The 27,551-nt window shown below is 43.4% G+C and overlaps 1 protein-coding gene and 3 pseudogenes across 1 annotated transcript; 3 read left to right on the top strand and 1 right to left on the bottom strand.

The window, feature by feature from the left end:
- Positions 1-2,209: 2,209 nt before the first annotated feature.
- LOC100992922 (olfactory receptor 7E24-like) lies at positions 2,210-4,353 on the bottom strand (annotated as a pseudogene).
- Positions 4,354-8,877: 4,524 nt separating this feature from the next.
- Positions 8,878-12,391, top strand: LOC100993282 (olfactory receptor 7E24-like; annotated as a pseudogene).
- Positions 12,392-18,249: 5,858 nt separating this feature from the next.
- On the top strand, positions 18,250-20,410 carry LOC117975692 (olfactory receptor 7E24-like). The gene is made up of 2 exons (XM_055097003.2): positions 18,250-18,314; positions 19,567-20,410. Exons 1-2 carry the CDS (start codon positions 18,250-18,252, stop codon positions 20,003-20,005), a joined length of 504 nt encoding a protein of 167 aa, XP_054952978.1. The 3' UTR covers positions 20,006-20,410.
- Positions 20,411-26,299: 5,889 nt separating this feature from the next.
- LOC100993978 (tubulin beta chain-like) lies at positions 26,300-27,264 on the top strand (annotated as a pseudogene).
- The last annotated feature ends 287 nt before the right edge of the window (positions 27,265-27,551 follow it).

Genomic DNA, 27,551 nt, shown 5'->3' with positions numbered 1-27,551 from the left:
TTGCCTATGCTTTTGGTGTCATAACCCAGAAAGCGTTGCCCAATCTGATGTCAGGAAAGTGTGGCCAATGTTTTCTTTTAGGCATATTATACTTTTAGCACTTGGGGTTAGGTCTTTGATCCAGTTTGTGTTAATTTTTGCACCTGGTGTGACATAGGGTCCACCTTCATTCTTCTGCATGTGGAAATCAAGTTTCTCCAACACCATTTCTTGAAAAGGCTGCTTTTCCACCAATGAGCTTTCTTAGCGCTCATGTTAAAAATCATTTGAACATATAGGTGAGAAGTTATTTCTGGGCTCAAAAACAAACCAACAACAAGAAACAACAGATAAGGATACAGCATGGGCCGGGTGCAGTTGCTCATGCCTGTAATCCCAGGACTTTGGGAGGCCGAGGCGGGTGGATCACCTGAGGTCAGGAGTTCAAGACCAGCCTGACCGACAAGGAGAAACCCCCGTCTCTACTAAAAATACAACATTAGCTGGGTGTGCTGGCACATGCCTGTAATCCCAGCTACTCTGGAGGTGAGGCAGGAGAATCGCTTGAACCCAGGAGGCAGAGGTTGCGGTGAGCCAAGATAGCAGCATTACACTCCAGCCTGGGCAACAAGAGCAAAACTCCATCTCAAAACAAAAAACCAAAAACAAAAAAACAGCATGATTTCAATAGCAGAAAGAGAATAGCTTAAAAACCAGCATAATGAGAAAGTTAGGAAGCTTCTTACCAAAGCATCTGGAAATATGCAAGAAATTCTTGTGAACTAAAATTTTCATACTGTACTATCAAACACTAGAGCTCACTTATTCCATCTTTCTGTATTTTGGGACCCAATTATCCGCTTCTCTTCATTCCCCATCCCACCCCTTTTCTTCCTAGCGTCTGCTAACCACCTTTATACCTCCACCTTCCTGAGATTCCTTTTGTGTGTAGGTGTGTGATGGAGTCTCTTTCTGTTGCCCAGGTTGGAGTATACAGGCACAATCCGGGTTCACTGCAACCTCCGCCTCCCGAGTTCAAGCGCTTCTTGGGCCTCAGTCTTCCGAGTGGCTGAGACTACAGGCACGCGTCACCATGCCTGGCTAATTTTTTGTGTTTTTAGTAGAGACGGGGTTTCACCATGTTGGCCAGGCAGGTCTCGAACTCCTGGCCTCAAGTGATCCGTGTGACTCTGCCTCCCAAAGTGCTGGGATTACAGGCTTGAGCCACAAAACCTGGCCAAGATTTTCTTTTTTGTTCCTACACATAAGTGAGGACATGTAATATTTGTCATTCTGTGCCTAGCTTATTTCACTTAATATACAGACCTGCAATCTCATCCATTTTTTCTGCAGTGGAGAGGATTTTATTGCTTTTGAGGCTGAATAATATTTCACTGTGTGTGTATACCACAGTTTCTTATTTGAAACAAATTTCTAAACAGCAAATATTTTTAAAATGTCTCAGAATGTGAAACTTTAGGGATACTGTGCCCATTTTATTCTTTTCTATTTCCCAGTTTATGTATATGCAAGTGTATAATAAAGCAGCAATCAATGGATATATAAATCTATAACATCAACAAATGTAAAATGAAAATGCTAAGTGGTGGCTGGGCATGGTCGCTCACGCCTGTAATCCCAGCACTTTGGGAGGCCGAAGCGGGCGGATCACCTGAGGTCGGGAGTTCAAGACCAGCCTGACCAATATGCAGAAATACTGTCTCTACTAAAAATACAAAAAAAAAAAAAATAATAATTGGCCAGGCGTGGCAGCACATGCCTGTAATCCCAGCTACTCAGAAGGCTGAGACAGGAGAATCACTTGAATATGGGAGGCAGAGGTTACAGTGAGCCGAGATTATGCTATTGCACTCCAGCCTGGGCAACATGAGTGAAACCCTGACTCAAAAAAAAAGAAAAGAAAAGACAAGAAAAGAAAAAAGAAAATGCTAAATGGTAAGAGGAAATAGCATAATAAAAATTTGTATGGTGTTGAAGGACAACGCATTTGAAGATAATATTTGAAGAAATCATATTACAACTAACTTCTTTTCTTACTTATCAGAGCTTGATGCCTCTAAAAACTTCATCATTGGAATCACCTCTGTTGCTTAAAAAAAAAAAAAAAAAAAAAAAAAAAATCCACATACCTACACAGGTGCAAGTAAATCGGAATCTCAGGTAATGAGACCCAGGCCTCATCATTTGTAAGCTCCCCGGGTGATTTGATTCAAAGACAAGATTGAGGACCGGTGGCATGGATCTCTACACATAACCTGCCTAAATAGATTCTCCAGAAGCAGTTTATACAGAAATTCCACATGAACTGTGGAAGAGGATATGAATTTGATGTACAGTATGTCCTCACTTAACGTCTTTGAAAGTCTCTTGGAAACTTCACCTTTAAGCAAAATTATGTACAGTGAAACCACTTATTCCTCATCAACATCATAACAACTTTGAACACACCAATGGTGTTGGAGGACCTGCTGTACATTGTTTCCATAAAGTCAATATTCAGGGAATTCCAAAATGAAGTGAGGACTTTGTGTATATAAAAAGATGGTTGTGATTCCACCTGGATGACAGGGTTATTGCTCAGAAACTAAAGGAGGCCGCCTAGGCATAGAGGATTCTGTCATGAGGTTTCTGCTAAACAAAGGATCCCAGAATCCTCACCCATTCCAGTTAAAGGCATAACGAAGAAAGCAATATTCACATAGGAAATGTGGAAAGGAATAAAAGCCATCAAGCAACAACAATAATGTGACTAAGGGGCAGGATTTGCAGACATAGAGATTTAATGTGGTTACCGTTTCTCACCCACACAAGAAAAAGGATGGAACAGATCATGAGATTCGACTGTTGTGCTGCGCAGCCTCCGCAGGGCACTTTGAATGTCCCTGTTTCTCAGGCTGTAGATGAAAGGGTTCAGCATGGGGGTGACCACAGCGTACATCACTGACGCCACCACATCATTCCTGGGGGGTGGTGCCACAGCTGAAGTCAGGTGCACGCCAATGCCTGTTCCATAAAATAAGCAAACAACTGCCAGGTGAGAGCCACAGGTGGCAAAGGCTTTATACTTCCCATCTGACGATGACATCCTTAGAACGGAGGGAACAATGTTAGAGTGAGACAAAAGGATCCATGAAATGGGAAGAAAACCAAACATAGTACTATCTAAATATATGAATATGCTATTGATGACACTGTCAGAACAGGCAAGGCTGAAAAGTTGAGATGGGTCACCGACAAAATTAGAGATTTCCACGTCTTGAAGAAGGTGAATTGTAACACAATCCAACTGTGCAGCTGGGAATCCAACAGGCTAAGGAAAAAGGACACCAAAACTAAGAAGACACAGAGGTGAGGACTCACGATGACTGGGTAGTGCAGGGGGTGACACATGGCCACAAATCGGTCATAGGCCATCACAGTCAGGAGCATGTCTTCTATACATGCAAAAAGGACCAAGAAAGACGTATGTGTCAGGCAGCCCGCATGAGAGATGACTCTGCTTTGCGACTGCATGTCCACAATCATCTTGGGAACTGTGGCCGAGATGAAACCGATGTCAGCTCAGGACAGGTTGGAGAGGAAGAAGCACATGGGGGTGTGGAGGTGGGAGTCAGAGCTGACAGCCAGGATGATGAGCAGATTCCTCAGCACCATAACCAGGTACATGGACAGGGACAGCCCAGTGAGGACCGGCTGCAGTTCTGGATCCTCTGAGAGTCCCAGGAGAAGGAATTCTCAGACACCTGTGAGATTCCATGGCTCCGTGTGACTTGGACAAATTGAGAAGAAAAGAAGATTGAAAAAATAAAAGATAAAAACCAGCCCTTAATGCTGTGTGTTTATTTTGGATGCAAGCAATTCACAAGGAACATTTTCACACTTGAGGACCATACACCGTCAGCAATATTTCTCAGGTGTGACAAACCCAAAAATCTCAGAATTATTACATGATTTACTTTTCTGCTATTCAACTCTTTCTGTACATACTACTTTAGAGAAAATCCACTGAAGAAGGTTAGAAGACCAAAACGTCATATACAGCAAATCTGTGGTCTCAGTGAAATATGGCCTACTCTTTTCAGAAAAAATAAAATGCAATAAAAATATTCTTCTCTCTTGAAGAAATAGATCTCAGTCTAATTGAAAGAAATTAAGAAGTAGTGAAATACACTATTTTATTCTGACACCGTGCTACAAATTCCTTTGAGGTAGAATATTTAAAAGGATGATACAACAGCTAGGACCGCATTATCTAAAAAACAAAATCGAACCTTATAGTTCTTAATTGGAAGACCTTTTAACATGCCAGTTACTTTTCATATTTATTATCATCCTCAGGTTTTCTGACATCATTTCTGCATAAAAGTACATGCACACTCAAATATGGGAGCTGTGTTTCCAAATTAATTGAATATATAACTCTTGGCCGAGCGCGATGGCTCACACCTGTAATCCCAGCACATTGGGAGGCCGAGGCTGATGGATCACCTAAGGTCAGGAGTTCCAGACCAGCCTAGCCAACATGGTGAAACCCGGTCTCTAGTGAAAACAAAAAAAAATTAGCCGGGCGTGGTGGCGGGTAACCGTAGCTACTCGGGAGGCTGAAGCAGGAGAATCCCTTAGAACCTGGAAGGCAGAGATTGTACACCCTGTGATATTAGTTTTGATATCCTAGGGAGATATTGCTCCTGACAGCAGAGTGGGCACTCTGTGATATTATTTGTAATAGCCTAGAAAAATATTGCTCCTAATATCACAGTGGCTGTACACCCTGTGATATTAATTGTAATAACCTACAGAGATATTACTCCTAATAATACAGTGGGTGTACACCCTATGATATTATTAATAATATATTATTGAGGTACGACTCCTGATATCACAGTGAGTGTACACCATGTTTGTACACCCTGTGGTATTATTTGTAACAATTTAGAAAAATATTACAGCTAATATCAAAGTGGGTGTACACCCTGCGATGTTGTTTCTTATCTACTAGGTAGATATTACTCCTAATATCACAGTGAGTGTACACCATGTGTGTACACACTGTGAAATTATTCATAATACCCTAGGAAGATATTACTCCTTATATCACAGTGGGTATACAACCTGTGATATTATTTGTAATAACCTAGGGAAATATGATTCCTAATATTACAGTGGGTGTACACTCTGTGATGTTATTTGTAATATCCTAGGAAGATATTACTACTAATATCAACGTGGATGTACACCATGTGTGTACACTCTGTGATATAATTCATAATATCCCAGAGAGATATTTCTCCTAATATCACAGTGGGTGTACACTCTGTGATATTCTTCGTACTATATTAGTGAGATGGTGTTCCCAGTATCACAGTGGGTGTACACCCTGTGATATTATTCATAATATCCTAGAGATATATTACCTCTAATATCACAGTTTCTGTATACCCTGTGATATTATTCATAATATCCTAGGGAGATATTATTCCTATTATTACAGTGTGTGTACACCATGGGTGAACACCCTGTGATGTTATTCGCAATATCCTAGGGGGATATTACCCTTAATGTCACAGTGGGTGTACACCATGTGTGTACACACTGAGATGTTACTCGTAATATCCTAGGGAGAAATTAGGCCTAATGTTACAGTGAGTGTACACAATGGGTTTCTATTCTGTGATGCTATTCGTAATATCATAGAAAGTTATTATTCCTAGAATAATACAGTGGGTGTATACCATGTGTATAATACATGGTATAATACAGTGGGTGTATACCATGTGTGTATACTCTGTGATGTTATTCGTATTATCCTAGATAGATAGTTCTCATAACATCACTGTGGGTGTACATCATGTATGTACACAGTGGGTGTACAGCCTTGTGATATTATAGGTAATATCCTTGGGACATATTACTCCTGCTATCATAGTGGGTGTACACCCTGTGATAGTATTTGTAATATCCTAGGGAGATATTACTGTGTACCCTGTGATATTATTTGTGACATTTGAGGGAGATATTTCTACTAAAGTCAGAGTGGGTGTACAGCCTGTAATATTCTTTCTAATATCACAGTGGGTGTACACCATGTGTGATTTTTTCTAATATCCAGCAGGGGAGAGGATGATATTGCTTCCAATATCACAGAAGGTGTACACCCCCCTGTGATATTGTTCCTAATATCCAGGAAAGGAGAAGATGACACTATCCCCAATATTACTGGGTTTGTACCACCCCCTGCAGGGATATTGTTCTGAATATCCAGAGGTGGAGAGAATGATATTACTCACAATATCACAGGGGGTGTACACCACCCCTGTTTGATATTCTTGGTAATATTCTGGGGGGCAGAGGATGATATTACTTCCAATATCGCAGGGTGTGCAAACACCCCCTGTGATATTGTTCCTAATGGCATGTGAAAGAGAAAATATTACTCCCATTATCGCAGGGGGTGTTCAGCCCTGATGATATTGTTTTCTAATATCCAGGGAAGGAGAGTATGATATTACCCCCAATATCGCAGGGGTTGTACACCTTTTGTGATACTGTGCCCAATATCCAGGGAAATAGAGGATGATATTACTCCCAATATTGCAGAGGGTGGACACCCCCATGGGATATTGTTCCTAATGTCCCAACGAGTAGACGATGATATTACTCCTAATATCAAACTAAATGTACACCACCTCTGTGATATTGTTCCTAATATCCAGAAAGGAAAAGAATGATATTACTCCCAACAGCGTAGGAAATGTATACCCGTGCTGTGAAATTTTTCCCAATATCCAGGTGGGGAGAGGATCATATTACTTCCAATATCGCAGGGTGTGTACACCCACTCTGTGATCTTGTTGCTAACATCCAGGTTTGGGGAGAACGACATTACTCCCAATATCGCAGGGGGAGTACATCCCCCCGTGACCTTGTTAGTAATTTCCTGGGTGGAGACGATGATATTACTCCCAATATCGCAGGGGGTGTACACACCCCTGTGAAAATCTTCCTAATAACCAGAGGGAGAGAGGATGATATTACTCCCAATAGCGCAGGGGGTGTACACAACCCTGTGATATTGTTCCTAATATCCAGAGCGAAAGAGGATGATATGACTCACAATATCGCAGGGGGTGTACACCCCTCCTGTAATTGTTCTTAATACCCTGGGAGGGAGAGGATAAGATTACATTGAATACCACAGGGAATGTACACCCTCCTCCTCTGATACCCTTCCTAATATCCAGGGGAAGAGAGGATCATTGTACTCCCAATATCTCAGAGGCAGTACACCCCACCTGTGATATTGTTCCTAATATGCAAGGGGGGAGAGGATGATACTACTCCCAATATCACAGGGGTGTTCACATCCTCAGTTACATTTTTCCTAATATCTAGGGGAGAGAAAATTATATGACAGCAAATGTCACAGGGTCTGTACATCCCTTCCTGATATTGTTCCTAATATCCAGGGCAGAAGAGGATGATATCAAATATCAAAGGGGGTGTACACCCCCCTTACGATATTGTTCTTTATATTCATAAGGGGAGACGATGATATTACTCTGAATATCGTAGGGGTTGTTCACACCCCCTCTGATATTGTTTCTAATATCCGGGGGGGAGAAAATAATATTACTTCCAATATTGCAGGTGGTGTATACCCCACCTGAAATATTGCACCGAATATCCAAAGAGGGAGAGGATGGTATTCATATCAATATCGAAGTGTGTGTACACGCCCCTTGTGATATGGTTTTTAATATCCAGGGATAGGAGGATGATATTAGTCCCAACGTCACAGAGGGTGTACACTACCCCTGTGATATTGTCCCTAACTTCCACAGGGGAGAGGATGATATCACTCCCAATATCTCAGAAGATGTATATCCCCCGTGATATTGTTCGTCATATCCAGGGAGGCACACGATGACTTTCCATTGAATTTCGCGACAGGCGTACACGTACAGTGTGATATTGTTCCTGATATCCAAGAAGGGAGAGGATGATATTACTCCCAATAAAGCAGTGGGTGTACATTACCCCTGTGTTATTGTCCCTAATATCCGGGGGCGGGGTGGGGGAGAGGATAACATTCCCTCAAATTTAGCAGGTGGTTTGATGCCCCTTGTGGTGTTGTTTTTAATATCCAGCAGGGAAGACAATAATACTATTTTTGATAGTCCAATTCTTCCACTCCACCTTTCCGGAACTCTGAGGCCGGGAGGCGGCCTGCAGTTTCCGTGTGATCCCCAATACCTTTGCCATCTTCTGTAGCAAGTCAGCCACAAATGCAGGCCCGTTATCTGAGCCGATCCGGAAGGGCAGTCCCAATCTAGGAATCAGATCTCGAAGAAGCACATGGGTTACTTCATGAACTTTCTCAGTTCATGTTGGATAAGCCTCCACCCACCCACAGTAGGTACACCCAAGGACTAGTAAATACTTATTACCTCCACACTTTGGCATCTCTGTGAAGTCTACCTGGAGATCTTCAAAGGGGGCTGCTCCATAAGTTTCTATGCCGGGCAGAACGGCTGGACCTTGCCTCGCATGATACTGTCGGCAGGTAACACACAGCTGGGTCACCATTTTGGCAAAGGCTGACAAATCCAAGATGTAGAAATACCGGCCTAACAACTTTTCCGGTGACTCCTGACCTAGATGGGTGGTTTCATGCACAGCCAGTACAACTGCAGCTCCCAGCAGCTGTGGCACAGCTACTCTCCCAACTGGTAACCGATTCCATCCTTCCTCCATCACTTGTCCTTCCCTCTACCTGGAGAAAGTCCTTTTTTCTAAACTTTAGAAGAAGTAGGTCCAAGATCAGGTGCTTGAGGGAGCAGAGGGGCTGTGACTGATGCCTGGAAGGGGATCGAAAAGATGCTGCTTTTCGAGCCTCTGAGTCAACACGGGAATTCCCCAAACCCACCAAGGTAGAAGCTCGCTGGTGTCCTTTGCAATGCATAAGTGCCACCTTGTGGGGTTTCCATATTGCTTCTAATAATTGCAAGATTTCTTGTTGATATTTTCTGTCTTTTCCCCCAGAGTTCAACAGCTCCCTCAAATGTCACAAATAATACCACAGGGTATACAGTGATATCTCCCTAGGATATTACAAATACTATCACAGGGTGTACACCCACTGTGATAACAGGAGCAATACATCCCAAGGATACTACCAGGAATATCACAAGGCTGTACAGCCACTATGACATAAGAAGTGATATCTCCCTAGGATATTATGAATAACATCACAGAATGTACACCTATGGTGTGCACCCATGGTGATATTAGGTGTACTATCAGCCCAGGACATAACCAATAAGACCACAGGGAGTACATACATGATGTACACACACGGTGATGTGATGAGAACTATCTCCCTAGGATAATACGAATAACATCACAGAGTGGACACACATGGTATACACCCACTGTGGCACTAGGACTAATAACTTTCTCAGATATTATGAATAGCATCACAGAATAGAAAGACATGGTGTACACCCACTGTAACACTAGGTGTAATTTCTCCCTAGGATGTCACGAGTAACATCTCAGTGCATACACACATGGTGTACACCCACGGTGACATTAAGGGTAATATCTCCCTAGGATATTACCAATAACATCACAGGGTGTCCACCCATGGTGTACATGCACTGTGATGTTAGGGATAATATCTCCCTGGAATATGATGAATAATACCACAGGGTGTACAGAAACTGTGATATTAGAGGTAATATCTCTCTAGGATATTATGAATAATATCACAGGGTGTACACCCACTGTGATACTGGGAGCAATATCTCTCTAGGATAGTACAAGTAATATCACAGAGTGTACACCCACTGTGATATCAGGAGAAATATCTCTCTGGGATATCACAAATTATATCACAGAGTGTACACACGTGGTGTACATCCACTTTGATATTAGGAGTAATATCTTCCTAGGACATTACAAATAACCTCACAGAGTGTACACCCACCATAATAGTAGGAATCATATCACCCTAGGGGATCACCAATAATATCACAGGGTGTACACCCACTGTGATATTAGGAGTAATATCTTCCTAGGGTATTACGAATAATTTCACAGTCTGTACACACATGGTGTACACTCACTGTGATATTAGGAATAATATCTACCTAGTAGATAACAAATAACATCACAGGGTGTACACCCACTTTGATATTAGCTGTAATATTTTTCTAAGTTGTTACAAATAAGATCACAGGGTGTGCAAACATGGTGTACACTCACTGTGATATCAGGAGTCGTATCTCTGTAATATATTATGAATAATATCACAGGGTGTATACCCACTGTATTATTAGGAGTAATATCTCTGTAGGATATTACAATTAATATCACAGGACAGGGTGTACAGCCACTGTGATATTAGGAGCAATATCTTTCTAGGATATTACAAATAATATCACAGAGTGTATGCCCACTCTGCTGTCAGGAGCAATATCTCCCTAGGATATCAAAAATCCTATCACAGGGTGTCCAATGTCTGCCTTCCAGGTTCTAAGGGATTCTCCTGCTTCAGCCTCCTGAGTAGCTAGGGTTACCCGCCAGCACACCCAGCTAATTTCTTTTTATTTTCACTGGAGACGCGGTTTCACCACGTTGGCCAAGCTGGTCTGGAACTCCTGACCTCAGGTGATCCATCAGCCTCGGCCGCCCAAAATGCTGGGATTACAGGTGTGCGCCATGGTGCTCGGCCAGGAGTTATATATTCAATTCATTTGGAAACACAGCTCCCATATTTGAGTGTGCATGTACTTTTATGAAGAAATGATGTCAGAAAACCTAAGGATGATAATAAATATGAAAAGTAACTGGCATGTGAAAAGGTCTTCCGATGAGGAACTCTTAAGTTTCGATTTCATTTTTAGATAATGCGGTCCTAGCTCTTGTATCGTCCTTCTACATATTCTACATCAAAGGAATTTGTAGCACGGTGTCAGAATAAAATAGAATGTATTTCACAGCTTCTTAATTTCTTTCAATTAGACTGAGATCTTTTTCTTCAAGAGAGAAGAACATTTTCATTGCCTTCTATTTTTTCTGAAAAGAGTGGGCCGTATTTTACTGAGATCACGGATTTGTTATATATGACGTTTTGGTCTTCTAACCTTCTTCAGTGGATTTTCTCTAAAGTAGTATGCACAGAAAGAGTTGAATAGCAAAAAAGTATATCATGTAATAATTCTGAGATTTTTGGATTTGTCACAACTGAGAAACATTGCTGGCGGTGTATGGTCTGCAAGTGTGAAAATGTTCCTTGTGAATTGCTTGCATTCAGCATGAAGGGTTGGTTTTTGTCTTTTATTTTTCCAATCTTCTTTCCTTCTCAAGGTGTCCAAGTCACACAGAGCCACGGAGTCTCACAGGTGTCTGAGAATTCCTCCTCCTGGGACTCTCAGGGGATCCAGAACTGCAGCCGGTCCTTGCTTTGCTGTCCCTGTCCCTGTCCATGTATCTGGTCATGGTGCTGAGGAACCTGCTCATCATCCTGGCTGTCAACTCTGACTCCCACCTCCACACCCCCATGTACTTCTTCCTCTCCAACCTGTGCTGGGCTGACATTGGTTTCACCTTGGCCACCGTTCCCAAGATGACTGTGGACATGCAGTCGCATAGCAGAGTCATCTCTCATGCGTGCTGCCTGACACATATATCTTTCTTGGTCCTTTTTGCATGTATAGAAGACATGCTCCTGACCATGATGGCCTATGACTGCTTTGTAGCCATCTGTCGCCCTCTGCACTACCCAGTCATTGTGAATCCTCACCCTCTGTGTCTTCTTCATTTGGTGTCCTTTTTCCTTAGCCTGTTGGATTCCCAGCTGCACAGTTGGATTGTGTTACAATTCACCATCTTCAAGAATGTGGAAATCTCTAATTTTGTCTGTGAGCCATCTCAACTTCTCAACCTTGCCTGTTCTGAAAGTGTCATCATAGAATATTCATGTATTTCGATAGTACTATGTTTGGTTTTCTTCCCATTTCAGGGATCCTTTTGTCTTTCTATAAAATTGTCCCCTCCATTCCAAGGATGTCATCGTCAGATGGGAAGTATAAAGCCTTTGCCACCTGTGGCTCTCACCTGGCAGTTGTTTGCTTATTTTATGGAACAGGCATTGGCGTGCACCTGACTTCAGCTGTGGCACCACCCCCCAGGAATGGTGTGGTGGTGTCAGTGATGTACGCTGTGGTCACCCCCATGCTGAACCCTTTCATCTACAGCCTGAGAAACAGGGACATTCAAAGTGCCCTGCGGAGGCTGCACAGCACAACAGTCGAATCTCATGATCTGTTCCATCCTTTTTCTTGTGTGGGTGAGAAACGGTAACCACATTAAATCTCTATGTCTGCAAATCCTGCCCCTTAGTCACATTATTGTTGTTGCTTGATGGCTTTTATTCCTTTCCACATTTCCTATGTGAATATTGCTTTCTTCGTTATGCCTTTAACTGGAATGGGTGAGGATTCTGGGATCCTTTGTTTAGCAGAAACCTCATGACAGAATCCTCTATGCCTAAGTGGCCTCCTTTAGTTTCTGAGCAATAACCCTGTCATCCAGGTGGAATCACAACCATCTTTTTATAAATACGAAGTCCTCACTTCATTTTGGAATTCCCTGAATATTGACTTTATGGAAACAATGTACAGCAGGTCCTCCAACACCATTGGTGTGTTCAAAGTTGTGTAGTTATACTGTGGATTAGGAATAAGTGGTTTCACTGTACATCATTTTGCTTCGAGGTGAAGTTTCCAAGAGACTTTCAAAGATGTTAAGTGAGGACATACTGTACATCAAATTCATATCCTCTTCCACAGTTCATGTGGAATTTCTTTATAAACTGCTTCTAGAGAATCTATTTAGGCAGGTTATGTGTAGAGATCCATGTCACCGTTCCCCAATCTTGGCTTTGAGTCCCATCCCCTGGGGAGCTTACAAATGATGAGGCCTGGGTCTCAATACCTGAGATTCTGATTTCCTTGCACCTGTGTGAGTATGCGGATTTTTTTTTTCTTTTACAGCACCAGAGGTGGTTCCAATGACGAAGTTTTTAGAGGCATCAAGCTCCAATGAGTAAGAAGAGAAATTAATCGTGATATGATTTCTTCAAATATTATCTTCAAATGCATTGTCCATCAACACCATAAAAATGTCTATTAGGCTGTTTTTTCTTACCATTTCACATTTTCTATTTCTTTCTTTTCCTTTTTTTTTTTTTTTTTTTTTTTGAGGCAGAGTTTCACTCTTGTTTCCCAGGCTGGAGTTCAATGGCATGATCTTGGCTCACTGCAACCTCTGCCTCCCGTATTCAAGCGATTCTCCTGTCTCAGCCTTCCAAGTAGTTGGGATTACAGGCATGCGCTACCATGTGCGGCTAATTTTTTTTTTTTTTTTTGTATTTTTATTAGAGACAGTGTTTCTCCATTTTGGTCAGGCTGGTCTTGAACTCCCGACCTCAGGTGATCTGCACGCTTCCGCCTCCCAAAGTGCTGGGATTACAGGCGTGAGCGACTGTGCCCAGCCACCACTTAGCATTTACATTTTACGTTTGTTGAAGTTATAGATTTATGCATACGTTGATTGCTGCTTTGTTATACACTTGCATATACATAAGATGGGAAATAGAAAAGAATAAAATGGGCACAGTATCCCTGAAGTTTCACATTCCGAGACATTTTAAAAATATTTGCTCTTTAAAAATTTGTTTCAATTAAGAAACTGTGGTATACACACACAATGAAGGATTATTCAGCCTAAAAAGGAAGAAAATCCTCTCCGCTGCAGACAAAATGGATGAGATTGCAGGTCTGTATATTAAATGAAATAAGCCAGGCACAGAATGACAAATATTTCATGTCCTCACTTCTATGTAGGAAGAAAAAAGGAAACCTTGGCCAGGTGTGGTGGCTCAGGCCTGTAATCCCAGCACTTTGGGAGGCCGAGTCACACGGATCACTTGAGTCCAGGAGTTGGAGACCCGCCTGGCCAACATGGTTTTTCTTTTGTTTTGTTTTTCAGATGGAGTCTTGCTCTGTTGCCCAGGCTGGAGTGCAGTGGTGCGATCTCGGCTCACTGCAAGCTCTGCCTCCCGGGTTCATGCCATTCTCCTGCCTCAGCCTCCCAAGTAGCTGGGACTACAGGCACCCACCACCACACCTGGCTAATTTTTTGTATTTTTAGTAGAGACGGGGTTTCATCGTGTTAGCCAGGATGGTCTCGATCTGACCTCGTGATCCACCCGCCTCGGCCTCTCAAAGTGCTGAGATTACAGGCGTGAGCCACCGCACCCGGCCCATGCTGTATCCTTATCTATTGTCTCTTGTTGTTGGTTTGTTTTTGAGCCCAGAAATAACTTCTCACCTATATGTTCAAATGATTTTTCACATGAGTGCTAAGAAAGCTCATTGGTGGAAAAGCAGCCTTTTCAAGAAATGGTGTCAGAGGAACTTGATTTCCACATGCAGAAGAATGAAGGTGGACCCTATGTCACACCAGTTGCAAAAATTAACACAAACTGGATCAAAGACCTAACCCCAAGTGCTAAAAGTATCATAGGCCTACAAGAAAACATTGGCCACACTTTCATGACATCGGATTGGGCAATGCTTCTGGGATACGACCCCAAAAGCATAGGCAACGAAAGAAAATTAGATTCCTTGGATTACATCTAAATGACAGACACTTCTGTGCAGCAAAAAACACTGTGACCTGAGTGAAAAGATAACCCATGGATTAGGAAAAATATTTGCAAATCATCTATCTGAAAAGAGGCTGATATCCATCATACGTCAAGAACAGCTAGAACTAAACAACAAGAAACCCAAAGCATCCCATTAACAATGGTCAGGAGACTCGAGTAGACGTGTCCCTAAAGAAGATATAGCAATGGCCAATAAGCATCTAAGATGATGTTCAAAATCACTCATCATAGGGAAGCGCAAATCACCCAAGAATGTGATACCACATGTTAGGATGGATATGATAAACAAACAAGCATTGGTGAGACTAGAGGGAAGTAGGAATGCTCGAATACGATTGGACGGAATGTAAAACCGTGAAGGAACAGGGAAAATACTATGGCGTGTACTGAAAAAATTAGAAACAGAATGATCAGATGTTCCCGCAGTTGCATTTGTGGGTACCTACCAAAAAGAATTAGAAGCCAGGAGTGGAAGAGAGATTTGTGCACCCATATTCATAGCAGCATTATTCACAACAGCCAAAATGTGGAAGCAACCTAAGGGTTTGTGGAGAGATGAACGAAAAAGCACACTGCAGTGCATTCATACAATGGAAGACTATTCAGCCTTCAAAAGGCAGGCACTTCTGGCCGGTGCGGTGGCTCACGCCTGTAATCCCAGCATCTTGGAAGATCGAGGTGGGCGGATCACCTGAGGTCAGGAGTTCAAGACCAGCCTGGACATCTTGGTGAAACCCTGTCTCTACTGAAAATGCAAAAAATTAGCCGAGCGTGGTGGCGTGTGCCTATAGTCCCGGCTACTCGGGAGGCTGAGGCACAAGAATCGCTTGAACCCGGGAGGCGGGGGTTGCAGTGAACCCAGATTGCGCCACTGCACTCCAGCCTGTGCGACAGAGTGAGACTCCATGTAAACAAAAAACAAAACAAAATGAAACAAAAACAAACAAAACAACCAGACAGGCACTTCTGACACAGGCTGCAACATGGATGAACCTTGAAGACATTATCGTCAGTGAAATAAATAAATCCCAAAAGGATAAACACGACCAGGCTCAGTGGCTCGCACCTGTAACCCCAGCATTTTGGGAGGCTGAGGCAGGCAGACCACTTAAGGTCAGGAGTTCAAGAGGAGCCTGGCCAATATGGTGAAAGCTCTTCTCTATTAAAAATACAAAAACTAGCTGGGCGTGGTGGCACACGCCTGTAACCCCAGCTACTCGGGAGACTGAGACACAAGAATCACTTGAACCCATGAGGTGGAGGTCGCAGTGAGCCGAGATCACGCCACTGCACTCCAGCCTGGGCGACAGAGAACAACTCTGTCTCAAAAAAAAAAAAAAAAAAAAATTCACCACGGTTTGATTCCACTTCTATCAAGTGTCTAGAGTAGTTAAACTCATAGAGTTGCAAATTAGAATGGTGGCCCCCGGGGTGGGCGAGAGAAGAATGGAGAGTTTGGTGAATGGGTGCAATTTCCATTTTGAAAGATAAAACTGTTCTGGAGATGATGGCGGTGATGGTTGCTAAACAATGTGAATGTACTTAATGTCATTCAACTGTCAACTGAAAAATAGTGGAAATTGTCAATGTTTATACTGGCCATTCTAGATGAAATCATATATATTTATAACTTTTAGTATTGATACGTGGTCTATTTTCCCATAGTAAAAGATGAAAATGAAAGCAGTTGGATCTTTAAAAAGAAAAGAAAGAGGGGAATAATACACACAAGCTTCCTCCTGATGACAGGAAGATCCCCAAAGCTTCTATGGACACTCGCTTTTCTTTTCTTCTTCCTGCATTCTTATGAGGAAATCTGTAGAGATTGGGGAACTTGGGCGACTTTGGCTAATGAGGAGCTCTGTGCCTTGAGCACCCCAGGCCATAGAATAGTCAATACTCAGTCTGTGCCTCCAGCCCTGCAATGTGAGGTTCCAGTCCTGTGGGCTCCACACCCGTCACCTGTATCAGGAGGCTCATGTCTCACCCTGTCTTCTTGCCAGCCTTGAGGACAGAGTCTGAGCCTCCGTCATGCACCACGCAGGGAGGAGGGAGGACAGTGGACCTGTTCTCCGCGGTCATGGCCCAGCAGAGGGGAAGGGCAGTTCAGTGAGTGCTGAGGGACAGACAGAGGCTTGCTTTGTTTCCTCATCATCAGGACAAACAGGACAGTACAGTGGGGAGATGGGAGGAGACCAAGGTGCAAACTGTCAGCTCAGCAGACTGTGGAGATTCTGTTCTTGCTTGTGGTGGGGGGTCTCAGAAATCTTATTCAAAATTTCGCCTTCCTCTCCCACTGGTTGTCCTTTTCATAGACACCTCACCCATGATAGCAGGGAATGAGTCCCTCTAAACTATTCCCTGAGAACAACAAAAAGATGGTGAAGGTGATGATGAGGATAAAGAGGATGATGACAGACACCAGGGCATCATGAACCCTTACTGAGGGCTTCCTAAAGGCCAGGCTCTGAGCTCTGTGGTCTATGCTGCTTGCTTCATTTCATCTGTGTAGTCGCCCAGTTATTAGTGCACATTTCATGATGATTTTACAGACTAGAAAAGGAGCAACGCATTTTCATATAACTTGTACCAGATCGTGAAGTCAAAAAGGGTGAAGCCCAATTTGAACCAGGCAGTCTAAGTCCGGACACATGGCATTTGGCCAGTCCTCTCCCTGCATCCAACCTGCCCTCTCCAATCCTTGTCCCTCAGGCCGATGCCCCTGCTCACTGTGCCCTTCCCTTTGGGGGTTCCTTGTAGACCACAGCTAGACCAGTGGGTGCCACAATCACTGTGTCAAGTATGGAAACGGCATCTGAGATCACATCAAAGATTCCAGAAAGAATTGGCACAGGATCATTTGGGATGCATCTCTCCCTTGCCCCTGTTCCTGGCTTTCCTTACAGCTCTCGACTTCCTCCAAGGAGTCATCAATTCGGGGTTTGGCTTCCATTCCTATTGAGGAAGCTGGAAACCATTTCAAAAATGCTCCTCAGATGTGCCTGTGGTTAAGACCTCTGAGCTCTGTTGAAAACTTCTGGAAGCTGGGCGCGGTGGCTCACGCCTGTAATCCCAGCACTTTGGGAGGCTGAGGCAGGCAAATCACAAGGTCAGGTGTTTGAGACCAGCCTGGCCAACATGGTAAAACCCCGTCTCTCCTAAAAAGAGAAAATAAAATGAGCCGGGCGTAGTGGCGGGCGCCTGTAATCTCAGCTACTCAGCACGCTGAGGCAAGAGAATAGCTTGAACCTGGGATGTGGAGGTTGCAGTGACCAAGATCACTCCACTGCACTCCAGCCTGGGCAACAGAAAGAGACTCCATCTCAAAACAAAAACAAAAAAGAACCCACAACATTTTGAGGGTTGGGAGACCATCAGGTATAGTGCCCAGGACTTAGAGTCTGGCCATTAATTTTCAATACCACCCTTTCTACTTATCTGTATGGCAAGGGGTGAGACGTCCATCCTCTGACACTCAGCACTCTCATCTGAGTTGATTTCTAGTTGACCCAATGGAAGTGAGCGATGATGAAACCGATCATGGGTGCCCGCTGCGGGATATCTATGTGATGGATGCGTAAAGTCAAGGCAAAGTGAATTTTAGATACATTCGTTAATATTTTAAGCTTAAACTCCATACGGTTCAACGGAAATATCCCCTGACCTGAAGTTCTGGTTTCCTTGCATTCCAGACAGGACATTTTCTTTTGTCCTTATCTCTGTAAGTACTGAGTATTGTGAGAGGAACAAGTGAGTATCTGTTGTTTCTGATTCCCCAGAGCCTATATCTTGCTTGGCACATATGAGATAGCAAAAGTAAACATCTATGTGAATTATTGAATTGACACTTCCTTGGTTCACAAAAATTGGCTGTCATCAGTGTGACGTCAGTGTGACAGAGCGTGTGTTTTTGGTTTTTTGTTTTTTGAGACGGAGTTTTGCTCTTGTTGCCCAGGCTGGAGTGCAGTGGTGTGATCTCGGCTCACTGTAGCCTCTGCCTCCCAGATCCAAGCCATTCTCCTGCCTCAGCCTCCCGAGTAGCTGGGACTACAGGAGCGCGCCGCCATACTGGGCGAAGTTTTTGTATTTTCAGTAGAGGCGGGGTTTCACCATGTTGGCCGGGATGGTCTTGATCTCCTGACCTCATGATACGCCCTCCTCGGCCTCCCAAAGTGCTGGGATCACAGGAGTGAGCCACCGCGTCCGGCCAAACGTTTTGATGAAAAGTCTAAGTCCACCGAAGCTAAGGACGGGAGTCATAGCTTACATGAATTTTAAAACAAGACCCACCGATTTGAGTAAGTAATTGCTCTCTTGAAGGAGAAAAGTCAGAAAACATAATGATGAAATCACTAGGACCCAACTGGCCTGTGGAACTATTTTCTGCTTATGAACTATCAACTTTAATTTCATTTCCAGATAGCATGGTCTCAGCAGTTATACAGTGTTTACAGATGTTCTAAATCAAGGGAATTTGTATCAATCTATTGGAATAAAATAAAATATTTGAGTTCTTAATTTCCTTTAATTAGGATAACCTTTTTCTTAAAGTGAAGAGAATGGTTTTATTACATAGTTTCCTTCGGTAAAGATAGGCTGTATTTTCTAGCAATTATGAATTTGTTATATATGATGATCTGGTTCTTGGAACATTCTTGAATCTAGTGTCTCTGAGACAGGTGTGTACAACAAGAAGTGAATAACACAGAAATCAATGATGAAAGCATTAGAAGACAATTGAGTTTGTCAGAACTGCAAAATATTGCTGAGTGTGGATTGCTCTGAAACCTGAAAACATTACTTGTGAATTGCTTCTATCCAAAATGCAGACACGATGCTGGGTGTTGGTTTACTTGTTTCCGATTTCTCAACCTCTTTTCTAGGCAAAAGGTGTCCAATCTCTACAGACCCACAGAATCTAACAGATGTCTCTATATTCCTCCTCCTAGAACTACAGAGGATCCAGAACGGCAGCCGGTCCTCACTGGGCTGTTCCTATCCATGTGCCTGGTCACGGTGCTGGGGAACCTGCTCATCATCCTGGCCGTCAGCCCTGACTCCCACCTCCACACCCCCATGTACTTCTTCCTCTCCAACCTGTCCTTGCCTGACATCGGTTTCACCTCCACCACGGTCCCCAAGATGATTGTGGACATCCAGTCTCACAGCAGAGTCATCTCCTATGCAGGCTGCCTGACTCAGATGTCTCTCTTTGCCATTTTTGGAGGCATGGAAGAGAGACATGCTCCTGAGTGTGATGGCCTATGACCGGTTTGTAGCCATCTGTCACCCTCTATATCATTCAGCCATCATGAACCCGTGTTTCTGTGGCTTCCTAGTTTTGTTGTCTTTTTATTTTTTTCTGTCCTCAGTCTTTTAGACTCCCAGCTGCACAACTTGATTGCCTTACAAGTGACCTGCTTCAAGGATGTAGAAATTCCTAATTTCTTCTGTGACCCTTCTCAACTCCCCCATCTTGCATGTTGTGACACCTTCACCAATAAGATAATCATGTATTTCCCTGCTGCCATATTTGGTTTTCTTCCCATCTCAGGGACCCTTTTCTCTTACTCTAAAATTGTTTCCTCCATTCTGAGGGTTTCATCATCAGGTGGGAAGTATAAAGCCTTCTCCACCTGTGGGTCTCACCTGTCAGTTGTTTGCTGAGTTTATGGAACAGGCGTTGGAGGTTACCTCAGTTCAGATGTGTCATCTTCCCCCAGAAAGGGTGCAGTGGCCTCAGTGATGTACACGGTGGTCACCTCCATGCTGAACCCCTTCATCTACAGCCTGAGAAACAGGGATATTAAAAGTGTCCTGCGGCGGCCGCACGGCAGCACAGTCTAATCTCAATATCTTATCTGTTCCATTCCTTTGTAGTGTGGGTTAAAAAAGGCAGCAAAGTCAAATAAGAATGATAACACAGGGTGAACACCCACTGTGATATTAGGAGTAATACCTCCCTGGGATATAAAAAATACCATGACGGAGTATACACACATGGGGTACACCCACTGTGATATTAGAAGCAATATCTCCCTAAAGTAGGATGAAAAATATCACAGGGTGTGCACACTGTGTGATATGAGGAGTAATATTTACCCTGGATATTACGACTAATATCAAGGGTGTACACACCCGGGCTACACACACTGTGATATCAGGAGTTGTATCTCCCTAGGATATTATGAATGCTATCACAGGGTATACACTATGTGTGTACATCCACTGTGATATTTGAAGTAATATCTCTCTATGAGATGATAAATAACATCAAAGCGTGTAAACTCCTGTGACATATTAGGAGTAACGTCCTTCTAGGGTATTACAGATAACGTCACAACGTGTACACCTCCTGTGAGGTTTTGTACACTCTTTGTGACATTAAAAGAAACATCCCCCTAGGATATTATGAATAACAACACAGGAGGGGTACACACATGGTGTACACTGCCTGTGTCATCAGGAGTAACATTCCCCTAGGATATTATGAATAATATCACAGCAGGTGTACACACATGGAGTACACCCCATGTGACATTCGGAAGAGCATGCCCCTAGGATATTAGCAATAGTATCACAGGCGTTGAATACGCATTTTTAATGCGTAATGTCACCCCCGGTGACATTAAAAATAACATCCCCCTTGGATATTATGAATAATATGACAGGGAGTACACCCCATGTGACATTAGGAGTAACATCCCCCGAGGATATAACGAATACTTTCAGAGGGTCTACATGCATTGTGGCCTTAGTACTAACATCTCTTTAGGATATTACGAATAATATCACAGGGTGTACAGGCATTGTGACATTAGTAGTAACATCCCGCTGGGATATGATGAGTCATATCACAGGGTGTACACCCCCGTGACAATAGTAGCAACATTCCCCTAGAATATTAGGAATCATATCACAGGAGGTACAGCCCCTGTGATTTATGAGTAACATGTCTATAGAATATTACAACTCATATCACTGTGTGACTCTGTGTACACCCCGTGTGACTTTAGGAGTAACATCCCACAAAACTATGATGAATAATATCACAGGGTGAACACCGCCTGTGACCTGAGGAATAACATAGTTTCAGGATATTGTGAATGATGTGACAAGGTGTACACACCCTGTGACGTTAGGAGCAATATCCGTCGGGGATGTTAGGAAGAATATCACACGGAACACACCCCCTGTGACATTAGGATATGACAAATAATATCACAAGGTGTACACGCATCGTGACATTAGTGCTAATATTCCTCTGGTACACTATGAATAATATCACAGGGTGTACATCCCTGTGACATTAGGAGTAACATCCCCCTAGAATAGTAAGAATAATAACACGGGGTGTACACCCCCTGTGACATGAGGAGTATCATCTCACTATAATATTATGAATAATGTCACAGGGTGTTATCGTCTCTGCCAATAGGAGTGGAGACCCCTGGGAAATTGTGAATACTATCACAGGGTGCACAGCCCTGTGACATTAGGAGTAACATCTTTCTAGAATATCACAAATAATATCACAATGTGTACACCCCCTGTGTCATTAAAAGTAAAATTGCCCTAGGATATTAGGAAATAGAACACAGGGAGTACACCCCGTGTGACATTAGAAGTAACATCCCCCGAGGATATAGCGAATAACATCAGAGAATGTACCTGCGTTGGGACATGAGTAGTAACATCTCTTCAGGACAATACGAATAATATCAAAGGGTGTACACGCATTGTGAAATGAGCAGTAAACTCCTGCTACAATATTAGGAATTTTATGACAGGGTCTACACGCCCTGTGACATTAGCAGTAACGTTTTCCTAGAAGATTACAAAGAATCTTAAAGGGTGTACATGACCTGTGAATTACGAGCAACATTTCCATAGCATGTTGCACGTAACATCACTGTGTGTACACGCCGTGTGACATTAGGGGTAACACCCCACAAAATTATAACGAATAATTTCACAAGGTTTTAAAAGAAATGTCATTGCCCAGCTTCTATCCCAGGCCAAGTAAATCCAAACCTCTGATCATCATCTTTTACAGTATTTCTCTCTACAGTTTAATGTAGGGTGTTGGTAGAATTGCTAGACTTTGTAAACCTGTTTTCTTTAGTTGGCTTATGGAATATAGTTAGACCATTACTACACACTGATAATTAAGAAAAAAAATAATCTCTGTGAAGGGCCCGGTTATGGGTTTCTTAAACTCCCGGAGATGTTCTCACAGCGTTCAGTTTCCTTCCGGGTATTAGAGCACTGGAGGCCTCAGAGGTCCCAGGAGAGGGGCTAGCCACAGAGTTCCTATTGTCTAAAAAAATAATAATAACTCAAGGCACAATGGAAATCCACCTTGATCTGTAGAATCCATTAGGATCCCAAGTCCTTGTAGGATGCCAAAGCCCTGGCAAGGTGAGGTGGAGATACAAAAAGAATAATAACAATGATGATGGCAATTGAAATGCTTTACATACGTTTAGTCCTCACTGCAGTCCTATGAAGAAGGTATACCAGTGCCCTATTTTGTAGATAAGGAAACTGAGGCATAGAGATGTTAGAGGCGTTTGAACCAGAGTGACTCTATCTTGAGCAGGGGCTGGGTAAAATAAAGCTGAGACCTGCTGGGCTGCATTCCCAGCCAGTTTGGCATTCTGAGTGACAGGATGAGATTGGAGGTTGGCACAAGGTACAAGTCATAAAGACCTTGCTGATAAAACAGGTTGCAGTAAAGAAGCCAGCTAAGACCCACCAAAACTAAGATGGTGACGAGACTGACCTCTGGTCATCCTCACTGCTACACTCCCACCAGCACCATGACAATTTACAAATGCCATGGCAACATCAGGAAGTTACCCAATATAGTCTGAAAAGGGGAGGCACGAATAATTCACCCCTTGTTTAGCATATAATCAAGAAATAACTATAAAAATGGGCAACCAGGGGCTCTCAGGGCTGCTCTATCTATGGAGTAGCCATTCCCTATTTCTTTACTTTCTTAATAAACTTGCTTTCACTTTACTCTGTGGACTTTCCTCAAATTCTTTCTTGTGGAAGATCCAAGAACCCTCTCTTGGGGTCTGGATCCGGAACCCTTTCCAGTAACAGAGAGATTCACTAACATGCCAAAGATAACACCTCTGTTAAGTGGCAGAAAAGGAATCCAAAGCCAGGCAGTGTCACTCACCCTGGCTCAAGGAGCTTACAGTCCAGTCACAGTGATAAGACATGAATCCAGATAACGCCCCAGCAAGTTAGTGTGCCAGAAATGAGGTATATAAGTGCTGTAAGGTAGCTCAACACATATGTGAAGTAGATTAACTCCATCAGAGGCAGCAGACCAGCCTTAAAGGTTTAATGCAGTGGTCCTCAATCTCTGCTCCTGGAGGGTCTGGGAAGGTTTTCAGCTAGATACAAACATTTGCCAATGAAATGGAATAATGGCAGCCTTACTCTATTGGTGGGAAATAAGCAACTAAAGATGTTTTTTTCCATTTCAACTTTTTCTGCCGCAAAATGTTCCTGAAGCTTTTATTCCTGCTACAATGTATGTGCTCATAAATGGGAGAAAAAAGTACAAATTAATATTACTGGAAGTCACCAACAGACAATCTTGCTTAGTTCTCTTATTTTGTTTGTTGTCAATGGTTGTCATTTCACATTATGTAGATAAGGTAGTTATCATTTTTTCTTTTTTAAAAAAATTCTTTTTTATTTCCCTGTTTGGAAAATACAGTTATCATTTCTGCTAACGAAATGACTCCTCTTGTAAGTAGAGATAAACAGATCAGAATCTTATGATGCTCTCAAAGTATACTCTGACTCCAGGTGCCTCTCCCCAACTCAGGTGAGACCCTCACCAAAGTGGTACAACATGCTCCTAATTAAACCTCTCCCCCAGCTGTGATGATGGAGGAAGATGAGAGTGGCTAAGAACTCACCGAATGAGTTACTCAGCTATCCTGGCAAACTGGCGGATGATCATCACTTTTGGGAGAGGCTGGGTCAGGTTCACATGACTCTCAGATCCCCCAGCGACTGAAGCTGAGGATGGGCAGTTGTGCTGAGACACATTCCTCAGGACCTGCAGACAGATAGATGCCTTGCAGCAAAGCCAAGAGGTAGACCTGGGGATGCAAGGGGGAACTTAGAACCCCCATGTGCAGGATAACTGTTGGAAGCTAAATTCACATGTACAGGGTTGCCATATTCTTCTATGTGGAACAAGTCACACTGCTGCATTAAAAGGCTTGGTTCACTTTTGTCCCATATTCAAAACTCCCATTGTCTAAACACAGGAGCCCAGGATGAGGGCTGAGTTGACTAAACGGTGCACAGAACCATGATTGGTCATCCTACTCCTTCAATTAGGAGATGGCTGCTCAGGCATAACTCTTGGAGATTGTGATTTTGTGAAATATAAATAGTCGTTCTTTGTTCCATTTCCTGGCACACAGTTCCCAAAACTCTTGAAATCTCTAAAGTGTTGTGTCAATGTCTTCTTTATGCTAATGAGACATCTGGTGGGCGGGGAACGCTGGTTACCAGCCATGTGATTACAGGGCTGGAACTTTCAGCCACCCTCCACCTCCAGGGATCTGGGAGGACTGAAGGTTGAGTTAATCACTAATGCCAAGGATGTGATCAATCATGCCTAGTAAAGAAGCCTCCACAAAAACCTAAAATGACAGGGTTTGAAGAGCTCTCAGGTTGCTGAACACTTGGAAGTGTTGAGCGAGGCACCCAGAGATGACAGGGAAACTCATGCCCCTTCCCACACAATTCACTCTGTGCATCTCTTCATCTGTATCTTTTGTAATATCCTTTATGATAAATGGGAAATATAACTATTTCCCTGAGTTCTGTAAGCCATTCAAGCAAATGATGGAACCCAAAGAAGGAGTCATGGGAAGCCGTGATTTATAGCTGGTCGGTCAGAAGGAGCAGAGGCCTGGACTTGCGATCTGCATCTGAAGAGGGGATGGTCTTGTGGGACTGAGCCCTTCACCTGCGGGGTCGGATGCTGACTTCAGGTAAACAGTGTCAGGATTCAGTTGAATTGTAGGACACTCAGCTGGTGTTGGAGAATTGGTTCATGTGTGGAAAAGAGCTGCACATCTGGTCACAGGACTGTTCTGTCTTGAGGGCTCAGTGAACTGTGGCAGGGTGGGGACTTGTGGGGTAATCAAAATGGGTCTGACACACTCTTTGACTCTCAGAGCCTTCTGGTTTGTGGGCCCAGAATCATGGGATGCTGTTACCTAGATAACCCTCCTCACGCTACAGGCGAGGAATAAGGGGCCAGGGAGGGTGTGACTTGCCTGCGACCAGTCCCCATTCTTTCCGCTCTTGTATCAGGGCCCTCTCCCACACAAAACTGCACTCAGACACATTGGCCAGGTCATGGGCTTTACACATAGCAAAGGCTGTAGCTGGGATTTTTAACCTCTGCAGAAGGCAATGATCAGGATGTATTGGATCAGAAATCTATATATTATACAAGGAGGAAATACAGACACTTCCAACACACAGCAACAATCTCATTTCCCTGAGACAATTAAAACAACAACTCTGGTCAACATACGGTCCTTCTTTTCATTCTCAAGGAATCAGAAAAGTAAAATTTGAGTTGGAAATCTTGCCCTCCAGTGGAGAAATAATGAACTAAGCACGCACTTCAAAGTTTCAGAAAAACAATTACCATATGCTAACCAAGTGTTAACTGGAAAATAAAAAAAGTATAAATAAAAGCCTAGGAAAGAATATGAGTACCTGCTGTGAGCTTAGCCTGGACCCTGCCTTTAGAGAACCTCTTTTTGAGAACATGATGGCTGCCTGTGACCCCCGCCACGGCCGATACCTCACCGTGGCTGCTGTCTTCCATGGTCGGATATCCATGAAGGAGGTCGATGAGCAGATGCTTAACGTGCAGAACAAGAACAGCAGCTACTTTGTGGAATGGATCCCCAAAAACGTCAAGACAGCTGTCTGTGACATCCCACCTCGTGGCCTCAAGATGGCAGTCACCTTCATTGGCAATAGCTCAGCCATCCAGGAGTTCTTCAAGCGCATCTTGGAGCAGTTCACTGCCATGTTCTGCAGGAAGGCCTTCCTCCACTGGTACACAGGCGAGGGCAGGGACTAGATGGAGTTCACCGAGGCTGAGAGCAACGTGAATGACCTCGTCTCTGAGTATCAGCAGTACCAGGATGCCACCGCAGAAGAGGAGGAAGATTTTGTTGAGGAGGCCGAAGACAAGGCCTATGACAGAGCCCCCATCACCTCAGACTCTTCAGTTCCCTTAGCCATCTTACTCAACTGCCCCTTTCCTCTCCCTCAGAATTTGTGTTTGCTGCCTCTATCTTGTTTTTTGTTTTTTCTTCTGGGGGGGTCTAGAACAGTGCCTGGCACATAGTAAGCACTGAATAAATACTTGTTTGTTGAATGTCTCCTCTCTCTTTCCACTCTGGGAAACCTAGGTTTCTGCCATTCTGGGTGACCCTGTATTTCCTTCTGGTGCCCATTCCTTCCATCTGTCCAGTTAATATTTCTCTCTTAAAAATCTCCAAGAAGCTGGGTCTCATCCAGATGCCATTTAGAACCAACCAGGTGCTGAAAACCCATTTAGATAATGGCCACCATCCCAAAGTAGAAAGTGGTAGAAGGCAGTGGGTAGAAGTCACTATATAAGGAAGGGGATGGGATTTTCCATTCCAAAAGTTTTGGAGAGGGAAATCCAGGCTATTAAAGTCACTAATTTCCAAGTATGTCCATTTCCCATCTCAGCTTCAAGAGAGGTGTCAGCAGT

Source organism: Pan paniscus, chromosome 14, assembly GCF_029289425.2.
Source record: "Pan paniscus chromosome 14, NHGRI_mPanPan1-v2.0_pri, whole genome shotgun sequence".
NCBI lineage: Eukaryota > Metazoa > Chordata > Mammalia > Primates > Hominidae > Pan > Pan paniscus.
Note: the sequence above shows the minus strand (reverse complement) of the source record. Positions and strands in the feature narration are given on the sequence as shown.

Coding starts and splice junctions, on each gene's coding strand:
- LOC117975692 (XM_055097003.2), top strand. CDS start 18,250: ATGGAAGTGAGCGATGATGAAACCGATCATGGGTGCCCGCTGCGGGAT. Junction 18,315..19,566: donor GATATCTATGTGATGGATGC/GTAAAGTCAAGG, acceptor TCCAAAATGCAG/ACACGATGCTGGGTGTTGGT.